The 18,140-nt window shown below is 36.6% G+C and overlaps 1 protein-coding gene across 11 annotated transcripts in view; it reads right to left on the bottom strand.

Moving 5' to 3' along the window:
• Positions 1-17,031, bottom strand: part of LRRCC1 (leucine rich repeat and coiled-coil centrosomal protein 1) — a 47,323-nt gene extending 30,292 nt beyond the window's left edge. For 4 of the 11 annotated variants that reach the window (XM_054498129.2, XM_054498125.2, XM_063668943.1 and 1 more), the window contains exons 1-6: positions 15,390-17,031; positions 12,967-13,172; positions 12,591-12,656; positions 9,659-9,826; positions 7,476-7,651; positions 7,168-7,377 (exon numbers count right to left, since the gene is read on the bottom strand). In XM_054498129.2, coding sequence (XP_054354104.2) covers positions 7,168-7,377; positions 7,476-7,651; positions 9,659-9,826; positions 12,591-12,656; positions 12,967-13,172; positions 15,390-15,487 — 924 coding nt within the window. In that variant the 5' untranslated portion in view covers positions 15,488-17,031. Of the gene's footprint in view, positions 1-7,167; positions 7,378-7,475; positions 7,652-8,395; positions 8,438-9,658; positions 9,827-12,590; positions 12,657-12,966; positions 13,192-15,389 lie in introns of all 11 variants that reach the window. The other 7 variants (XM_054498124.2, XM_054498130.2, XM_054498128.2 and 4 more) reach the window with 5 other exon arrangements.
• Positions 17,032-18,140: the final 1,109 nt, after the last annotated feature.

The raw sequence follows: 18,140 nt of genomic DNA, 5'->3' as shown, positions 1-18,140 counted from the left end.
GACTTTAACACCCCACTGTCAACATTAGACAGATCAACGAGACAGAAAGTCAACAAGGATACCCAGGAATTGAACTCAGCTCTGCACCAAGCAGACCTAATAGACATCTACAGAACTCTCCACCCCAAATCAACAGAATATACATTTTTTTCAGCACCACACCACACCTATTCCAAAATTGACCATATCCTTGGAAGTAAAGTTCTCCTCAATAAATGTAAAAGAACAGAAATTGTAACAAACTGTCTCTCAGATCACAGTGCAATCAAGCTAGAACTCAGGATTAAGAATCTCACTGAAAACCGCTCAACTACGTGGAAACTGAACAACCTGCTCCTGAATGACTACTGGGTACATAACGAAATGAAGGCAGAAATAAAGATGTTCTTTGAAACCAACGAGAACCAAGACACAACATACCAGAATCTCTGGGATGCATTCAAAGCAGTGTGTAGAGGGAAATTTATAGCACTAAATGCCCACAAGAGAAAGCAGGAAAGATCCAAAATTGACACCCTAACATCACAATTAAAAGAACTAGAAAAGCAAGAGCAAACACATTCAAAAGCTAGCAGAAGGCAAGAAATAACTAAAATCAGAGCAGAACTGAAGGAAATAGAGACACAAAAAACCCTTCAAAAAATAAATGAATCCAGGAGCTGGTTTTTTGAAAGGATCAACAAAATTGATAGACCGCTAGCAAGATTAATAAAGAAAAAAAGAGAGAAGAATCAAATAGATGCAATAAAAAATGATAAAGGGGATATCACCACCGATCCCACAGAAATACAAACTACCATTAGAGAATATTACAAACACCTCTATGCAAATAAACTAGAAAATCTAGAAGAAATGGATAAATTCCTCAACACATACACCCTCCCAAGACTAAACCAAGAAGAAGTTCAATCTCTGAATAGACCAATAACAGGAGCTGAAATTATGGCAATAATCAATAGCTTACCAACCAAAAAAAGTCCAGGACCAGATGGGTTCACAGCCGAATTCTACCAGAGGTACAAGGAGGAGCTGGTACCATTCCTTCTGAAACTATTCCAATCAATAGAAAAAGAGGGAATCCTCCCTAACTCATTTTATGAGGCCAGCATCATCCTGATACCAAAGCCTGGCAGAGACACAACAAAAAAAGAGAATTTTAGACCAATATCCTTGATGAACATTGATGCAAAAATCCTCAATAAAATACTGGCAAACAGAATCCAGCAGCACATCAAAAAGCTTATCCACCATGATCAAGTGGGCTTCATCCCTGGGATGCAAGGCTGGTTCAATATACGCAAATCAATAAATGTAATCCAGCATATAAACAGAACCAAAGACAAAAACCACATGATTATCTCAATAGATGCAGAAAAGGCCTTTGACAAAATTCAACAACCCTTCATGCTAAAAACTCTCAATAAATTAGGAATTGATGGGACATATCTCAAAATAATAAGAGCTATTTATGACAAACCCACAGCCAATATCATACTGAATGGGCAAAAACTGGAAGCATTCCCTTTGAAAACTGGCACAAGACAGGGATGCCCTCTCTCGCCACTTCTATTCAACATAGTGTTGGAAGTTCTGGCCAGGGCAATTAGGCAGGAGAAGGAAATCAAGGGTATTCAATTAGGAAAAGAGGAAGTCAAATTGTCCCTGTTTGCAGATGACATGATAGTATATCTAGAAAACCCCATTGTCTCAGCCCAAAATCTCCTTAAGCTGATAAGCAACTTCAGCAAAGTCTCAGGATACAAAATCAATGTGCAAAAATCACAAGCATTCTTATACAGCAATAAGAGACAAACAGAGAGCCAAATCATGAGTGAACTCCCATTCACAATTGCTTCAAAGAGAATAAAATACCTAGGAATCCAACTTACAAGGGATGTGAAAGACCTCTTCAAGGAGAACTACAAACCACTGCTCAAGGAAATAAAAGAGGATACAAACAAATGGAAGAACATTCCATGCTCATGGGTAGGAAGAATCAATATCATGAAAATGGCCATCCTTCCCAAGGTAATTTACAGATTCAATGCCATCCCCATCAAGCTACCAATGACTTTCTTCACAGAATTGGAAAAAACTACTTTAAAGTTCATATGGAACCAAAAAAGAGCCCGCATCGCCAAGTCAATCCTAAGCCAAAAGAACAAAGCTGGAGGCATCACACTACCTGACTTCAAACTATACTACAAGGCTACAGTAACCAAAACAGCATGGTACTGGTACCAAAACAGAGATATAGATCAATGGAACAGAACAGAGCCGTCAGAAATAATGCCACATATCTACAACCATCTGATCTTTGACAAACCTGAGAAAAACAAGCAATGGGGAAAGGATTCCCTATTTAATAAATGGTGCTGGGAAAACTGGCTAGCCATATGTAGAAAGCTGAAACTGGATCCCTTCCTTACACCTTATACAAAAATCAATTCAAGATGGATTAAAGACTTAAATGTTAGACCTAAAACCATAAAAACCCTAGAAGAAAACCTAGGCAATACCATTCAGGACATAGGCATGGGCAAGGACTTCATGTCTAAAACACCAAAAGCAATGGCAACAAAAGCCAAAATTGACAAATGGGATCTAATTAAACTAAAGAGCTTCTGCACAGCAAAGGAAACTACCATCAGAGTGAACAGGCAACCTACAAAATGGGAGAAAATTTTCGCAACCTACTCATCTGACAAAGGGCTAATATCCAGAATCTACAATGAACTCCAACAAATTTACAAGAAAAAAACAAACAACCCCATCAAAAAGTGGGCGAAGGACATGAACAGACACTTCTCAAAAGAAGACATTTATGCAGCCAAAAGACACATGAAAAAATGCTCACCATCACTGGCCATCAGAGAAATGCAAATCAAAACCACAATGAGATACCATCTCACACCAGTTAGAATGGCGATCATTAAAAAGTCAGGAAACAACAGGTGCTGGAGAGGATGTGGAGAAATAGGAACACTTTTACACTGTTGGTGGGACTGTAAACTAGTTCAACCCTTGTGGAAGTCAGTGTGGCGATTCCTCAGGGATCTAGAACTAGAAATTCCATTTGACCCAGCCATCCCATTACTGGGTATATACCCAAAGGACTATAAATCATGCTGCTATAAAGACACATGCACACGTATGTTTATTGCCGCATTATTCACAATAGCAAAGACTTGGAACCAACCCAAATGTCCAACAATGATAGACTGGATTAAGAAAATGTGGCACATATACACCATGGAATACTATGCAGCCATAAGAAATGATGAGTTCATGTCCTTTGTAGGGACATGGATGAAATTGGAAATCATCATTCTCAGTAAACTATCACAAGAACAAAAAACCAAACACCGCATATTCTCACTCATAGGTGGGAATTGAACAATGAGAACACATGGACACAGGAAGGGGAACATCACACTTCAGGGACTGTTGTGGGTTGGGGGGAGGGGGGAGGGATAACATTGGGAGATATACCTAATGCTAGATGACGAGTTGGTGGGTGCAGTGCACCAGCATGGCACATGTATACATATGTAACTTACCTGCACATTGGGCACATGTACCATAAAACCTAAAGTATAATAATAATAATAATAATAATTAAAAAAAAATGTTAAGGTTGAAAAAAAAAAAAAAAAAAAAAAAAAAAGAAATTTAGCGAAAAGAAGAGCCTTTTCTACAAATGATACTGAGATAACTGAAAATCCATATGGAAAAGAGTGAACCATATATGTACACAGATCTAAATGCAAAAGGTAAAACCATTAAAACTTTTAGAGGCCAACACAGGAGAATGTTATTTTGGTATGCACAAAAGTTTTTAAAGTTGCAGAAAACAATGACCATGAAAGGGAAAAAAATGATAAATTGGACTTCATCAAAATTAAACACTATTGCTTATCAAAAGACCAGTAAGGAAATGAATATGAGATCCACAAACAGGGAGAAAATATTCACACTAGACATATTTGACAAAATACTGGTGTCTAGCACATATAACAAATTCCTACAACCTGGAAAAACAACCCAATTTAAAAATGGGCAAAAATTTTGAACAGGCATTCATAGAAGATAAATAAATATTCAATAAGCACATGAAAAACTGTCCAACATAACTAATCATTAGTGAAATGCAGATTAAAATCACAACAAACATCAGCATACTCCCACTAGAATGACTAAAAAGCAATGCTAACCTCACCAAATACTGGTGAGGTGGCAGAAAAACTGGAACAGCCATACATTGTTAGTGGGAATAAAATAGAATAACCACTTTGAAAAAAGTTATCAATTTCTTATAAAACTGAACATACATCTACCCTATAACCCAGAAACTGCACTTCTAGCTGTTTACTGAAAAGAAACAAAGATACATGTTTACAAAAAGATTATACAGTAATATTCATTGCAGCTCTACTCATAAACCTCTAATAACCCAGGTTATAAGCTAGGTTATAACCTTCAACAAGACAATGGAAAAATAAAGTGTAATATATTCATAGAATGCCATACTACATAGAAATAAGAACTACTGATAAACATAATAGCATGGATTAATTTTTAAAAGGTTATGCTCAATGAAAGATGCCCTACACAGAAGAGTATACACGGTATGATTCTATTTATATTAGGTTCTAAAACAAATATTAAATAATATATGGTAGACAAAAAATCAGAAAAGTGATTGCCTCTGGAGGCAGTGGAGGACTGCTTGTGGGAGAGGCCATAAGGGAACATGATAATGTTAACCTTCACAGAAGTTTGGATAACAGATATATGTATTCTCAATTCAGGAAATATGCAGACCTGTATTTCACATTAAAGAAAACACCTAAAAAATATTTAACTGTAATTAATGATATGCATGCTTAGTATTTAGGGAGAAATGCATTGATGTGTGTAATTTACTTTGAAATGTGTCATAAGATAGTTTGATATACGAATAGATAGCTACATGACAAAATAAATGTAGTAAAATGTTAAGGGTAGAATCTGGTTGGTGGATATACTGACACTCACTAAGAAATTCTTTCGTTTGCTGAAGAATAAAAATGCTCATAGTAGAATGTTGGAGAAAAACGAAAATAAAGGCAAAACAGCTTTTCACAGACATAAAATTTCCCAGTTCGGCAGGGTTAATTATGATTTTAAGTCTCATGATTAAGAAAAATAAATGTCTTTATTATAGTACAGCACATTGCAGTAATATTATGACTTTATAAATTGATACTCGAGATGAAATCATTTGAGTGTACGAACAGCTCAATGAAATTCAAACTGCATGTTTACCCTTTACCCCAAGTAAGACAGTGAACAAGAAGTCATTTTCTTAAACATTTTAAATATACATAGCAGTGAATCACCTTTCTTTCCAGATAGCTAGACTCCTGTTTTTGGTTAACAAAGTAGAAAGAACTAGCACCGTAAGTCAGAAGCATGACACAGTTGAAGAATTTGACTGGACATAAGGAGCTATGAATTTGGAGCTCAACTATCTTGCAAATAAAGTACTTTTAAATTAGTGATTTAAACTCTGGATCTTCTTTTCTATAACAAGGACAATAATACATTAATCTCTATCTACTTGATTGGGTTGTCATGAGAATAAAATGAGATCAGCCTATGAGAAACTGAAATGTTCACTTCAAATTAAAGACATTAAACTTCAATCTAAGTTCTTTCATTGGTAGAAGAGTCAGCCATTAGAAAAGATGAAAAGATGAAACCTGAGGAAATGGAGGAGTCCAAAAGTCCAGCCATACAGTTATCAATGATGTCAAATAATATGTAGGCCAGCATTCTTGTCTCACTTCTATTACTATCTCCTTATTGGCTCAAACTGAAATCTCTATGGATTTCTGAAACACAGAATCCTCACAGCCTTATTCACTTTCACTCACCTAAGGCAGACCTCTTGTTTATCCAGCATTGTTAATATTATATAAATAATAGTTCAGGATTAAAAACCTCCTGAACCATAACTATTTCATAAGCATTTTCCACTCCTTCCCCCTTCCTAATTTGCGAAAAAATTTTGACTAAGAAAATTTAGTTATAGAGGTTGGGCGTGGTGGCTTTTGCCTGTAATCCCACTATTTTAGGAGGCTGAGGTGGGAGGATCACTTGAAGCCAGGAGTTTGAGAAAGCCTGGGTAACAAGGTGAGACACAGTCTCCACACAAAAAATTTAAAAATTAGCTAGGCACAGTGGCATGTGCCTGTAGTGCCAGCTACGCAGGAGGCTGAGGTGGGAAGATACTTGGCCTCAGGAATTCGAGGCTGCAGTGAGCTATGTTCATGCCACCATACTCTAGCCTGGGTGACAGAGTAAGACCCTGACTCTAAAAAAAAAAAATCAGTAACAATAACTTAGTTACAAATTTTTAAGTTGAACTAACATATGACTAATAGCCTTTTTGACCTATACCACTATCTTTCTATCCTACACCCAGCTAGAAGGCAAATAAAGTAATAATCTATTGCAGTGAGATAGTAGTGGTACCCAAGAGAACCACTGCCTCTGTGGATGATAGTGAGAATGCTGGAGCGAGGTTGGAGACCTGAATAGCAGTAAATTCTAGGAATTGTAGTTCATACACATAGTTCACAGATTCTAAAAACTAGAGATTCAGTAGCAGGGGTAAAAAAAGGATTAACAGCTCAGGAAAGTATAGATTGATTAGGTGATGGTCTACTAGAAAATGAAATTGATACAGGAACTATGTAAATTAACCTGCCATTCAGCTATACGTTGTAGAAGTGATTTTGACCATTAAACCACTGAAGAGACAGTAGAGGCCAAAGTATTCCTTTGCATTAAGTAACACTGAGTCCAAAGAGTTTCTCCCTTGCTTACGATGGAAATAAAAGGTGGGTGTAATAGAAGTAATGTAAAGTACTGCAGAACAAGACAAAGAAATTACATAATGAAGATGTAAAGGAAGACAAGTAAAATGAGTGAAAAATTTACGTTACCTTTTACTACCATTATGCAATAATAGAACCCTATTTCTGTAGAGCAAAACAAAAATACACGAACACTGATGCACTAAAATAGGTTGGTCAGCTAGTACATAATTTTTATTTTACATTTTCTTAACTATGTTTTCTTCAATAAACATGTCTAAAGAGAAGTAGGAAAAATAGTTACTTCATTTAGAAGTTGTAGAATTTGATCATCTAATTTCTGAAGTTTTATCTCATTCTGCAAATCGCTTTCATGATTACTTTTCACTGGCTCAGAAGATTGACACACAGACATAAAAGACGTCAACACAGCATCACTTGGTGTACTTGCAAACTGTTCCAAGGGAACTAACTCATCGATGGGTGCTGTTATCACTGGCATTCTATCAATGATCTGTGACATAGAAACAAACCAAAATCCTTTTAATTTATATTCACTTATTGAAATTTGAAGGTATTTTTAATATTAGGAAAAAAAAGTAAATACTATACCTCATCTTCACTTATATTTAGGGGAGAATCAGAAGAAACTAAATTATCCAAAAGACCTTCTAGGCACTGCAGCTGTGATGAATTTATTTCTGCCAAATTTACTGGTTCACCAAATATGTTCTTGCAATCTAGGATTCTAAGCTGTGGCAAAGTCTGGAGAATAACTGCTCTGTACCCTTGGAAACAAATCATTCAAAATGAAAACTGAAATATTAAAAAAAGTCAATTATTTCTAGAATAAACTAAATTTATCAGCTACCAGATACATCGCCCAGAATAGCTCCAGAAAGCAAATAATAAACTTGTTACTTATTCAACTTCTCCAGCATGTAATCATTAAATCCTTACATACAAAAGAAACAAAACACTTCTCCTCCACTCTCCATCCCTCTCAAATAACCCTCCTGATGAAGTTCAAAAAGTTAAAATAACTATCTCTAAAAAATTACTTTAAATATATAATGCATAAAACCAGTAGAAATTTATTCAAGGAAAGAAGCTAAACATGTCTTTTATTTTTTAATATGGTTAATATAAACAACATAAATGAACATAAAGCAGAATGATGTGGATAATGACCAAAATGCCAGAATTTCCCTAGTGAGGTCTCAGCATCAGCAGAATATCCCCTTTCTTCTCTTTTAAATTACACATAACTAATATTAAAGCAGGTGAACTATCAAGTAATCAAGAATAATATGTTTATTTTCCCTAAGAACAATTATATCTGACAAATTAACATTCATTTGGTAATAAGGCTAACAGGAGCACCTTAATCCTGCGTAAACGTAATTTTAAAACTAAGTATTTCTAATAAAGACCAACAAAGTGGTTGGAAGAATTCCAAAAGTAAGAAAGAAGTCTGGAAAATTAGTATTAGAAATCTTGAGGGAAGAAAAGTTATTTCAGCAATAAGTTACCTCTCAATTCTGAAGGCAGGGTGACTGTATTGAGAGAAGTACCTAATTCAGGAAAAAAAGTGAAAAACAAAGATTCGAATTGTAGAAACCAGAGGTTCTTGAGATAAGATTATTAAAAAAAAAAAAAATCCAACCTTAGGGTTTAGCAGAGAAAAGAAAAATGCAAGGCTTTAGAAATATGGTTTTCTTTCAAGGAAAGTGTTTCCTCAGAAAACTCTCAAATCTGTCCTGATTTTCAGGGAGACTTTATGGAAAAGAATAGGAAATATTTTCCACCTCAGGAAAACAATTATCAAATGTATCAGATTTTCTTCTGTGAAATAAAATTACCAACACAGGTTTCCATGCTGCAAACAGCCTTCTTATAGTTGCATATGAATAATAAAATGAAGCCTCTGTAGCTAACTTGTACTCAAGCTGATCTTTAGAACGTATATTCACATTCTACACATTTCTCTTATTGTTTGGTTAAGCAATATGAGATAAGTGAGTTTTAGAAATGGTAGTCTGGTCTGCTTTATCTTTGTCAACTTGATTGATTCCCAATTAGCTCAAATAGCATTTCAGCAGCACCAGCATCTCTATATATTAAACTTTCTTAAAACAAAATCATTTATTAATAATGTAATAAATTCACATAATATGAAATTCAAAAGGAACACAGTAAAAAATTTTCTCATTTCTTAATCTCCAGTTACCTAGTTCCCTTTCCTTGAGTTAGCTAATATTATACATTTTTTTAAAAGTGTGTATTCTTCTAGATGTTTTATGTATATACTGAGCACACACACACATGCGTGCATACATATATATGTACGTAAATGTTTGTGTCTGTGTATGTGTGTTACCCTTTTCACACAAATGGTGGCCTACTGTGTGCAGTACTTTGCAACCTGCTTTTCTTCCTCTTAATGTATCTTGGACATAATTGTCCATTAGTAGAAAAAGAGATTCTATATTCTTTCTTGTGGCTGCATAGTATTATACTATTATTAATAGAATATACCATAATGATATAATTTTGAGGCATTCACTTATCAAATATGAAACTGCCTAAATAGGAGCATCACTGAACTGTTCATCTTGTGTTCTGTAACAGTCATTAGTCTTAATACACTAATTTTATTTGTAACCATGTTTTCCCCAATATAGAAAATGTTGCAAAGCTGAAGACTAAAATGAGGTCACGAATGCCAATTTCAAGAAAATAAAGAAGCTCTGAATATTAACTGTTGGAAAAAATATTAAATTAATTATTCATACCTGGCAGTTGACAGACAGGATTATCGTCTCCATTTTTCTCCAAAATAAGATTGGTCAGGAAGTGCAATCCTACCATACACTGAAGTAAGTGATGGATACTATCTATACAATTACTATGTAGATCAATATATCTAAGTTTATGCTTAATTCCATGAAGGGGAATCAATCCTGCAATAGGAAAATAATTCTTTAAATGCCACAGCAATAGTCTTTCCAATAGCTAATTAGAAATAATTGCTAGATAGGTTATACTTTTAGAGGCAAATGGGCAGCATTAATAAGATCTTGCTGTGAACAGCTATATCTAATGAATAGGCTATCAGTAAAGTTAACTGTTGCTTTGAAGAAACACAAGTTTAACATTTCTTTGAGACTTTAGTCCCTGAGGTTCCTGGGCTCTGGTTCTCTTCAAAAGAAAATAAATCAAAAGAACTTCCCCAGGTGGACGCACACACTCATCTGAGAAAAAGGATAAAGCAATGGCTTTAGGCTCTCTCAACACATCAGTGTTGATTAGCAGACATAAGCAAACCCTGTAGTACACTTCAATTTTGCTGGTTTGAATATAAAATAAATACATTAGCATTCATTTAATTCCCTGGTAATATTTCTCGCACAAGCTTATCTAGAACATTTTGTAGCAGTAGCTATTTCTGCCTGGCCCACCTTGGACTTCAGCTGCAGCTGTCATGGACAAGTACTAATTGTACAAAGCCAGTGTACCCTTCAAGCACTTACAGTTTCTCTTCCTGCCTCAGAACTTTCTCCAAAATGGAAAAGTCATATAAAAAGCTATGTAATCATATGAACGTTCATGTACAGGTCTTTGAGTGGACACATTTTAATTTCTTTTTGGTAAATACCTAAGAGTCAGACTGCACAATTATATTTAAGTGTTATGTTTACCATTATAACAAACTGTCAAACTCAACCAGGCACAGTGACAGCCAGTACAGGCTCAAGACTGTAATCTCAGCACTTTGGGAGGATGAGGTGGGCAGATCACTTGTGCCCAGGAGTTCAAGACTAGCCTGGCCACCATGGCAAAACCCCGTCTCTACCAAAAATACAAAAAATTAGGCGGGCATGGTGGAGCACGCCTGTAGTCCCAGCTACTCAGGAGGCTGAGACAGGAGAATTGCTGGAACCCAGGAGGCAGAGGCTGCAGTGAGCCAGGATCATACCACTGCACCCCAGAGCGAGACTCTATCTCAAATTAAAAAAAAAAAAAAAAACAAAAAAACTCCTTTTCAAAGTGGTTGTACCATTTTAAACCTACCAGCAACATATGCAAGTTTCAACTGCTTCACAATCTCACCAGCACTGTCACTATTTTAGCTATTCTAGGTGTGAAATGGTATCCCACTGTGGTTTTAATTTGCATTTCATTAATCACTAAGGATTCCAACCATTTTTTTTCATGGCTTACTTGCCATTTATATATATTCTTAGTGAAGTGTCTGTTCAAATCTTTTGCTGATTTTTTGGGGGTTGTTTTTCTTCCCCACTATAATGTAAGCCCTGTGACTTATCTTACTTATTGTTAGTTTTTTCATCACTATAAGACACTGTTTGATATACTGATCTTCATAAATACATACTGAGAGAATGAACTATCTTATCCATTCACATTTTTTAGATAAGGAAATTGCATCTAAACAGTAAACACTTTGCTAAACATTACATAGTAATGACAAGGCCAGGGTTGAAACTCAGTTCTTTTTTTTGTTGTTGTTTTGAGATGGAGTTTCATTCTTGTTGCCCAGGCTGGAGTGCAACGCTGCGATCTCGGCTCACCGCAACCTCCGCCTCCTGGGTTCAGGCGATTCTCCCCTCTCAGCCACCTGGGTAGCTGGGATTACAGGCATGCGCCACCATGTCCGGCTAATCCTGTATTTTTAGTAGAGACGGGGTTTCTCCATGTTGGTCAGGCTGGTTTCAAACTCCCTATCTCAGGTGATCCACCTGCCTTGGCCTTCCAAAGTGCTGGGATTACAGGCGTGAGACACCACACCCAGCAAAAAAAACCTCAGTTCTAATACTTCATGTCTTTAAGAGGAAAAAAGGTTTTAAAAAATTAAAGTACAGTTGTTACTTCAGCTTAAGGGTACAGACTAGGTCTTTTTATTTTTTGTATACTAAGCAACTGGCATAGGGTAGTATTCTTTTACTAGGGGAGAAGAGTCGACAAATGAATCAGATTGTTTCAAATATTGATAAGGATTATGAAGATATTAGAGGAATTCTGCTAGTTTTAACACATAATTCTAAGAATAGTCATGAAACTTTGTTCAACTTATCAGCCACATCACTTTAATCAATTAAAAAAGGCAACACTTTTAAAATCTCCTTAGCTATATTACAGATAAAAAGAAAATCTCATTTTATTTGTTCCTTAACTTGCAACAACCTTTGGAATGCGGCATAATGTCACTGTTCAACATGGTAGTAGCCATTAGCTACATGCGGCTTTTTATTTTCAAATTAAAATTAAATAAAATTACAAACTCAGTCCTTAAGTTGCACTAGCTACATTTCAAGTGCTCAATAACCACATTTGGCTACTGGCTGCCATATTGAACAGCACAGATTAGAACATTTTCACCACTGTGGAAAGTTCTATTGGAACTATTCTCTATATAACAGTACATTGATTAATTGGCTAAAAGTAAAACATATTCCCTTAAACTGGATCCTTTCCAATTAAGTTTTTCCTGCTACTGATTACCTTGGTTTTAACTTCTATTTTGTATTCAGCTGTGGTTTTGGTACCAACAAAATAGAATTATGACTGGAATACACTCTGTAGATGAGCTCTTTGGCTAAAAATTAGATTAATATTCAGAGGTTTCCGACATGTTTAGCTGAGCTGTTAACTTATCACATGTGGCACAACATTTAGCATACAGAAAACATAAGCATTTCTACTTACCACTAAGATCATCTATGTGGTTATAAGATACATTTAGTCTAGTCAGATTAATTAGTTCTTCAAGTCCTAAAAAAAAGTAAAATAAAATAAAGCCTTTATAAAATTTAAATAATTAGAGAGAGATAGCATTACAATGTTATTTCAGACTGTTCTGAAGTAAATCCAGTCTGGTAACAGCGAAATCAATTTTATTGGCATTTACAAAAAACAGAATTTTTAAAAAATTGACACTTTTTTGGAGAAAATATTTTATATAATAAGTTTCAGACTCAATTTTTAAGAGTTTCTGATAATATTTATTCCATTCTTTTGGGGAAAAAAATGGACCTAAATCATTTTCCTTACGCTAAGTGTTAAATGAAAATCGCTTACAAACCTTCTACTTTTGTAATCAAATTGCAGGACAAATTTAATGTGCACAGTTTTGTCAGTGTGTTTAGCCCTTCAATTCGACTTATTTGATTAGATGACAGATCTAGATGTCGTAAATTCCAAATATGATCAATGGCTTCGATCTTGGAGATGTTATTGCAATGAAGATTGACGGCATGAAGAGTTGAATCTAAAGATAATTCTGAAATGCTACAAAAGAAAATATATACTATAAAAAAATAGATTTTAAAAGCATGACCAAATAACTAAAATTAACCAAACAGCATGTAGATACTAAGTATGTGCTCTATTCATTCTAGAATGAAATCTATCCTATTTGTGGTACCTTTGAAATGTCTCACAAAACACAGTGCTTCTTACAACACAACCAAGTATTTTGGATTATTTATACAAACAAGAAACTGCTCAAGGGAGGCAAGTGACAGTGGGCATTTCTAACTCCTATGTGCAGTCATCAGCATATATTGAAGGCAGTGCTGAATAGTAGTCAATAACTGTAAGGGCTTTGGAATGTTAATATCCCAGTTCGAATCTGCATTCTATCATGGTTTTGCTGTGTGATCTGAGCAAATGACAACCTGAGCCTCAGTTTTCTTACCTCAACTAATTCTCACAATAACTCTAAGCAGTGGGTATTTTAAGGATACCTAAATTTATGGAAATTAAATAGCTTGCCCAGATTCTTGCAGTTAACAGAGCATATGTAAATCCAGATCTCATGCTAGAGATTATAACTTTATTTTCTTCTTTGTGTGCAACAGCTATTTAATCCACAGTCTATCACATTTTCAAAAAGAAACCATGTTATTGCAATTTCTATTGAAAAAGTCCCTGTCCTCCCTTGTTGAAAGTTAATGGATCTCCCCTAGTTAATGGATCTCCCCTAAACAGAACTCATATCTTCACTCCAATTACTATTTATAACTGAAGCTTCTCCTGAAGATAGTAGTTCCAGGAACACAAACTACAGTGCACACAGTGTGGAGTTGCTGGATGGGAGATACACCCAGGAACAGGGACACACAATGTCATGGGCATCTGCTGTAGGTTCAGTAGCAGCTATCTTACAGCTGTAGGAAACCTAACTCTGACAGCAGGGAAGCATTTGCAAATTTCAAACTAGCAACCTTTAAATGTGACTATCTGGAGCATTTCCCATTTACCCTGCTGTGTCATTTACTTGAGTTCTTATTTAGTGCCAGACCTTGTGCTGTTAACACATGCTCTTAATGACAGTCATTTATTTTCTGACACATTTCAGTTTCTCGACATTAATAATGTGCAGATAATGTGAGATAGAAAAAGCATAGTGAAATTAGACGGAAAATGCGTTTGAATCCGAACTTAATTCTTTACAGTGTATAAAGATGAACAAATTGTCAATAGATTCCGAGTCTCATTCATCACTTGTAAATGAGAAAAATTACTACCTTGTAGAATTGCTGTGAGGATTACTGATAATGTATATAACATGCACACACAGATGGCATTCAGTAAATGGCAGCTAGTATTAAATAGAAATGTAAAATGTCCCTTGAACAGCATCTTCTTGGGATCATCTGGCAAAGTTTAAATCAGAATCCAGAACAAGATGCTTCATTATCAGTAGCAAAGTTCGCGTAGAGGACACGCTACAAAGGAACAGCATGTGCAAAGGCACAGAGAAGTCTGCTATGGAACTACCTGTAGCTCAGTACAGCTAAATAAAGTGTAAGTGGAGAAATGTTAAGAGTCGAGACTAAAGAGCCTGAAATGCAGGCGGAGACCTGCTTTACAGTATTGCTGAACCAAGTGCCTCATATGCTTTGCACAAGTCGGGGCTTCAAGAGAGAAGGAAACAGTGAACTAAATATAATAAGTTTAGTACTTTCAAAAAGTATATGAATATATGTATTGCAATGTTCTGTAACGGACAAATGATTTCGAATGGAGACAAGCAGAATTGAGGCAAAACTAACAGGCAGCAGCGATTGCCCGCTCATAGCTGCCAGAGATACTATCCTGCGGGTTTTTTGCAGAGGGAAGAACAGGAAAGACGAGAGAACACGAGAAAACCAACAATTAAATGGCAAGCAAATGAATAACCACCAGTAAGTAAAGAAAACCAGCAGAAGGAAAGAGTGGTCAGAGCTGGTGGAGGCCAAGGTGCTGGGGCAGTTTCTAGGCTAAGCAGAGTCGTGTGAAACGCTGGGCAGGAGACACGGGCGGGAAGGCATCCACGGCTCATTCAACCTGGCACTTCGGCAGTGCAGTTTTGGAGGAGTGGGGAGGCCGAAAGCCAGACTGCGTTCACCTATGGTCTTGGTAAAGCAGTGCCGCGCCTCCGCTCCGCTGTCGCCGCCAGCTACCCATGGTCCCGGCCCTGGGGAGTGCGCGGGTCGCTCTCGGCTGCGGAGAGCCCTTTACCTCTGCAAGCCTTTGTCCATGAAGCACACATCCCCGCAGCTGCTGTCGCCGTCTTCGTTTTCCACTTCCGCCGCCGCCGCCGCCGCCGCCGCCTCCATAGCACCGGCGACGGGGAGCGGGGTCTTAACCGGCACCCAGCGAGGGGTCCCTGAGCTTGGGGCACGCCTCCCGGAAGCGCGGAAGTGTAGCCCGAGGGGGCGGGGCGAGGACCCACCTTCCAACCGACGGCCGGGAACTTTCCCGCCTTGACAGTGCCGCAAAACTGGAATCCTCGCCCCAACGGCGGGCTTCTTTCCCTTTTACGGCATCTGCGGTGTGACTCTTGAACTTGCTGTAAAATAAAACTGCTTCCCGGGCGTGTAGGAGTTGGAGCATGAATGGATTTGTCCTGTGTGCCTCTGTATAAACAATGATAGAGAAGGAAATGAACAAGGAATATACAAAAATAACCAGAAATGGATTAATAAAATGACAGCAATAAGCCCTCACATATCAAGCATAACCTTGAATGCAAATGGATTAAATTTTCCACCTAGAAGATATAGCTTGAATTAATGGATTAAAAAATGACTCAACAATATTCTGCTTAGAAGAAACTCATCACACTTGTAAAGACACATATGGACTGAAAGTAAAGGGAAGAAAAAAGATATTTTATGCAAATGGCAACCAAAAGCCAGCAGGAATAGCTATATGAATATTACATACAATAGACTGTAAGTTAAAAATAGTAAAAAAGAGACAAGAAAGGTCACTATGAAATGATAAAGGGATCGGGCACGGTGGCTCATGCCTGTAATCCTAGCACTTTGGGAGGCCGAGGCGGGTGAATTGCCTGAGCTCAGGAGTTTGAGACCAGCCTCAGCAACACGGTGAAACCCCATCTCTACTAAAATACAAAAAATTAGCAGGGGCTGGCTGCATGTGCCTGTAATCCCAGCTACTCAAGAGGCTGAGACAGGAGAATCACTTGAACCCGGGAGGTGGAGGTTGCAGTGAGCTGAGATCGCACCACTGCACTCCAGCCTGGGTGACAGAGTGAGACTGTCTCCAAAAAAAAAAAAAAGAATCAATTCAGCAAGAGGATATAACAATTCTAAACATATATACACTCTACACCTAGGCACCCAGATGTATAAAGCGAATATTATTAGATCTAAAGGGAGAGAGAGATTCCAACACAATAATAGTCGGGGACTTAAGCACCTCATTCTCAGTATTACATAGATCATCTAGACAGAAAACAAACAAACAAACAAACGAACGAACAAAAAACATTTAATTTAAACTGCACTTTATACCCAATGGATCTAACAGAAATTTACAGAAAATTTCATCCAAGAGCTAGAGAATGCACATTTTTCTTATCAGCATAGGGAACATTCTCCAGGACAGACTACATGTTAGGGCACCAAAAATGGCTCAACAAAATTTTTAAAAATAAATAATGCTAAGTGTCTTCTCAGACTCCATTGAAACAAAACTAGAAATCAATTACAAGAGGAACTTTAGAAACTGCACAAATACACGGAAATTAAAGAACATGCTCCCAAATTATTGAGCAAGAAAGAAATTAAAGAGGAAATCAAAAAAATTTTTAGACCAGTAAGAACCAAAACACAACATACCAACACCTCTGGGATACAGCAAAAGCAATGCTAACTGGGAAGTTTATAGTAATTAATGCCTATTTCAAAAAAGTAGAAAGATTTCAAATAAACAATTTAATGATGCACCTCAAGGAATTAGAAAAGCAAGAAGAATCCCAACCCAAAATTAGCAGAAGAAAAGAAATCATGAAGATCAGAGTAGAGCTAAATGAAATAGAAGCTTAAAAAAGTACAAAGGATCAACAAAACAAAATGTTTTTTTAAAAAAGGATGAGCAAAATTGATAACATACAAACAAAATTCACTAGCTATACTAACCAAGAAAAAAAGAAGATCCAAGTAAACAAAATCAGAAATGAAGAAGAAGGCATTAAAACTGATGCCACAGAAATACAAAAGAGTGTCAGAGACAATTATGAACAACTGTATAGTAATGAACTGGAAACCATAAAGGAAATGGGTGAATTCCTTGATACATTACAACCTACCAAGATTAAACCAGGAAGAAATAGAAAACCTAAACAGACCAATAATTAGTAGCTAGAATCAGTAATAAAAAGTCTTCCAACAAAAAAACTCCAGGACTGGATGGCTTAATGCTGACTCCCACCAATTTTTCAAAGAAGAACCAAAGCCAATTCTCTTCAAGCTATTAAAAAAATTGAACATGAGGGAATTCTCCCTAACTCATTCTACAAGGCCAGCATTACATTGATACCAAAACTAGACAGGGATGCAAAAAATAAAGAAAACTACAGGCCAATATCCCTGATGAACAGATGCAAAAATCCTCAATGAAATACTAGCAAACTGAATCCAACAGCACATCAAACAGATACTACATAATCAAGTGGGATTTATTCGAGGGATGCAGGAATGGTTCAATATATGTAAATGAACACATGTGATACATCATATCAACAGAATGAAAGACAAAATCCATATGATCATCTCAGTAGATGCAGAAAACACATTAGATGAAACTCAGTCTTTTCATGATACAAACTCTCAACAAACTAGGCACAGAAAGAACATGCTTCAATATAATAAAGGCCATATATGAAAAACTCACAGCTAATATCATCCTGAATGGAAAAAAGTTGAAATCCTTTCCTCTAAGAACTGGAACAAGACAAGTGTG

This window comes from Pongo pygmaeus, chromosome 7 (genome assembly GCF_028885625.2).
Source record: "Pongo pygmaeus isolate AG05252 chromosome 7, NHGRI_mPonPyg2-v2.0_pri, whole genome shotgun sequence".
Lineage (NCBI taxonomy): Eukaryota > Metazoa > Chordata > Mammalia > Primates > Hominidae > Pongo > Pongo pygmaeus.
This window is presented reverse-complemented; position numbering and strand designations above follow the sequence as displayed.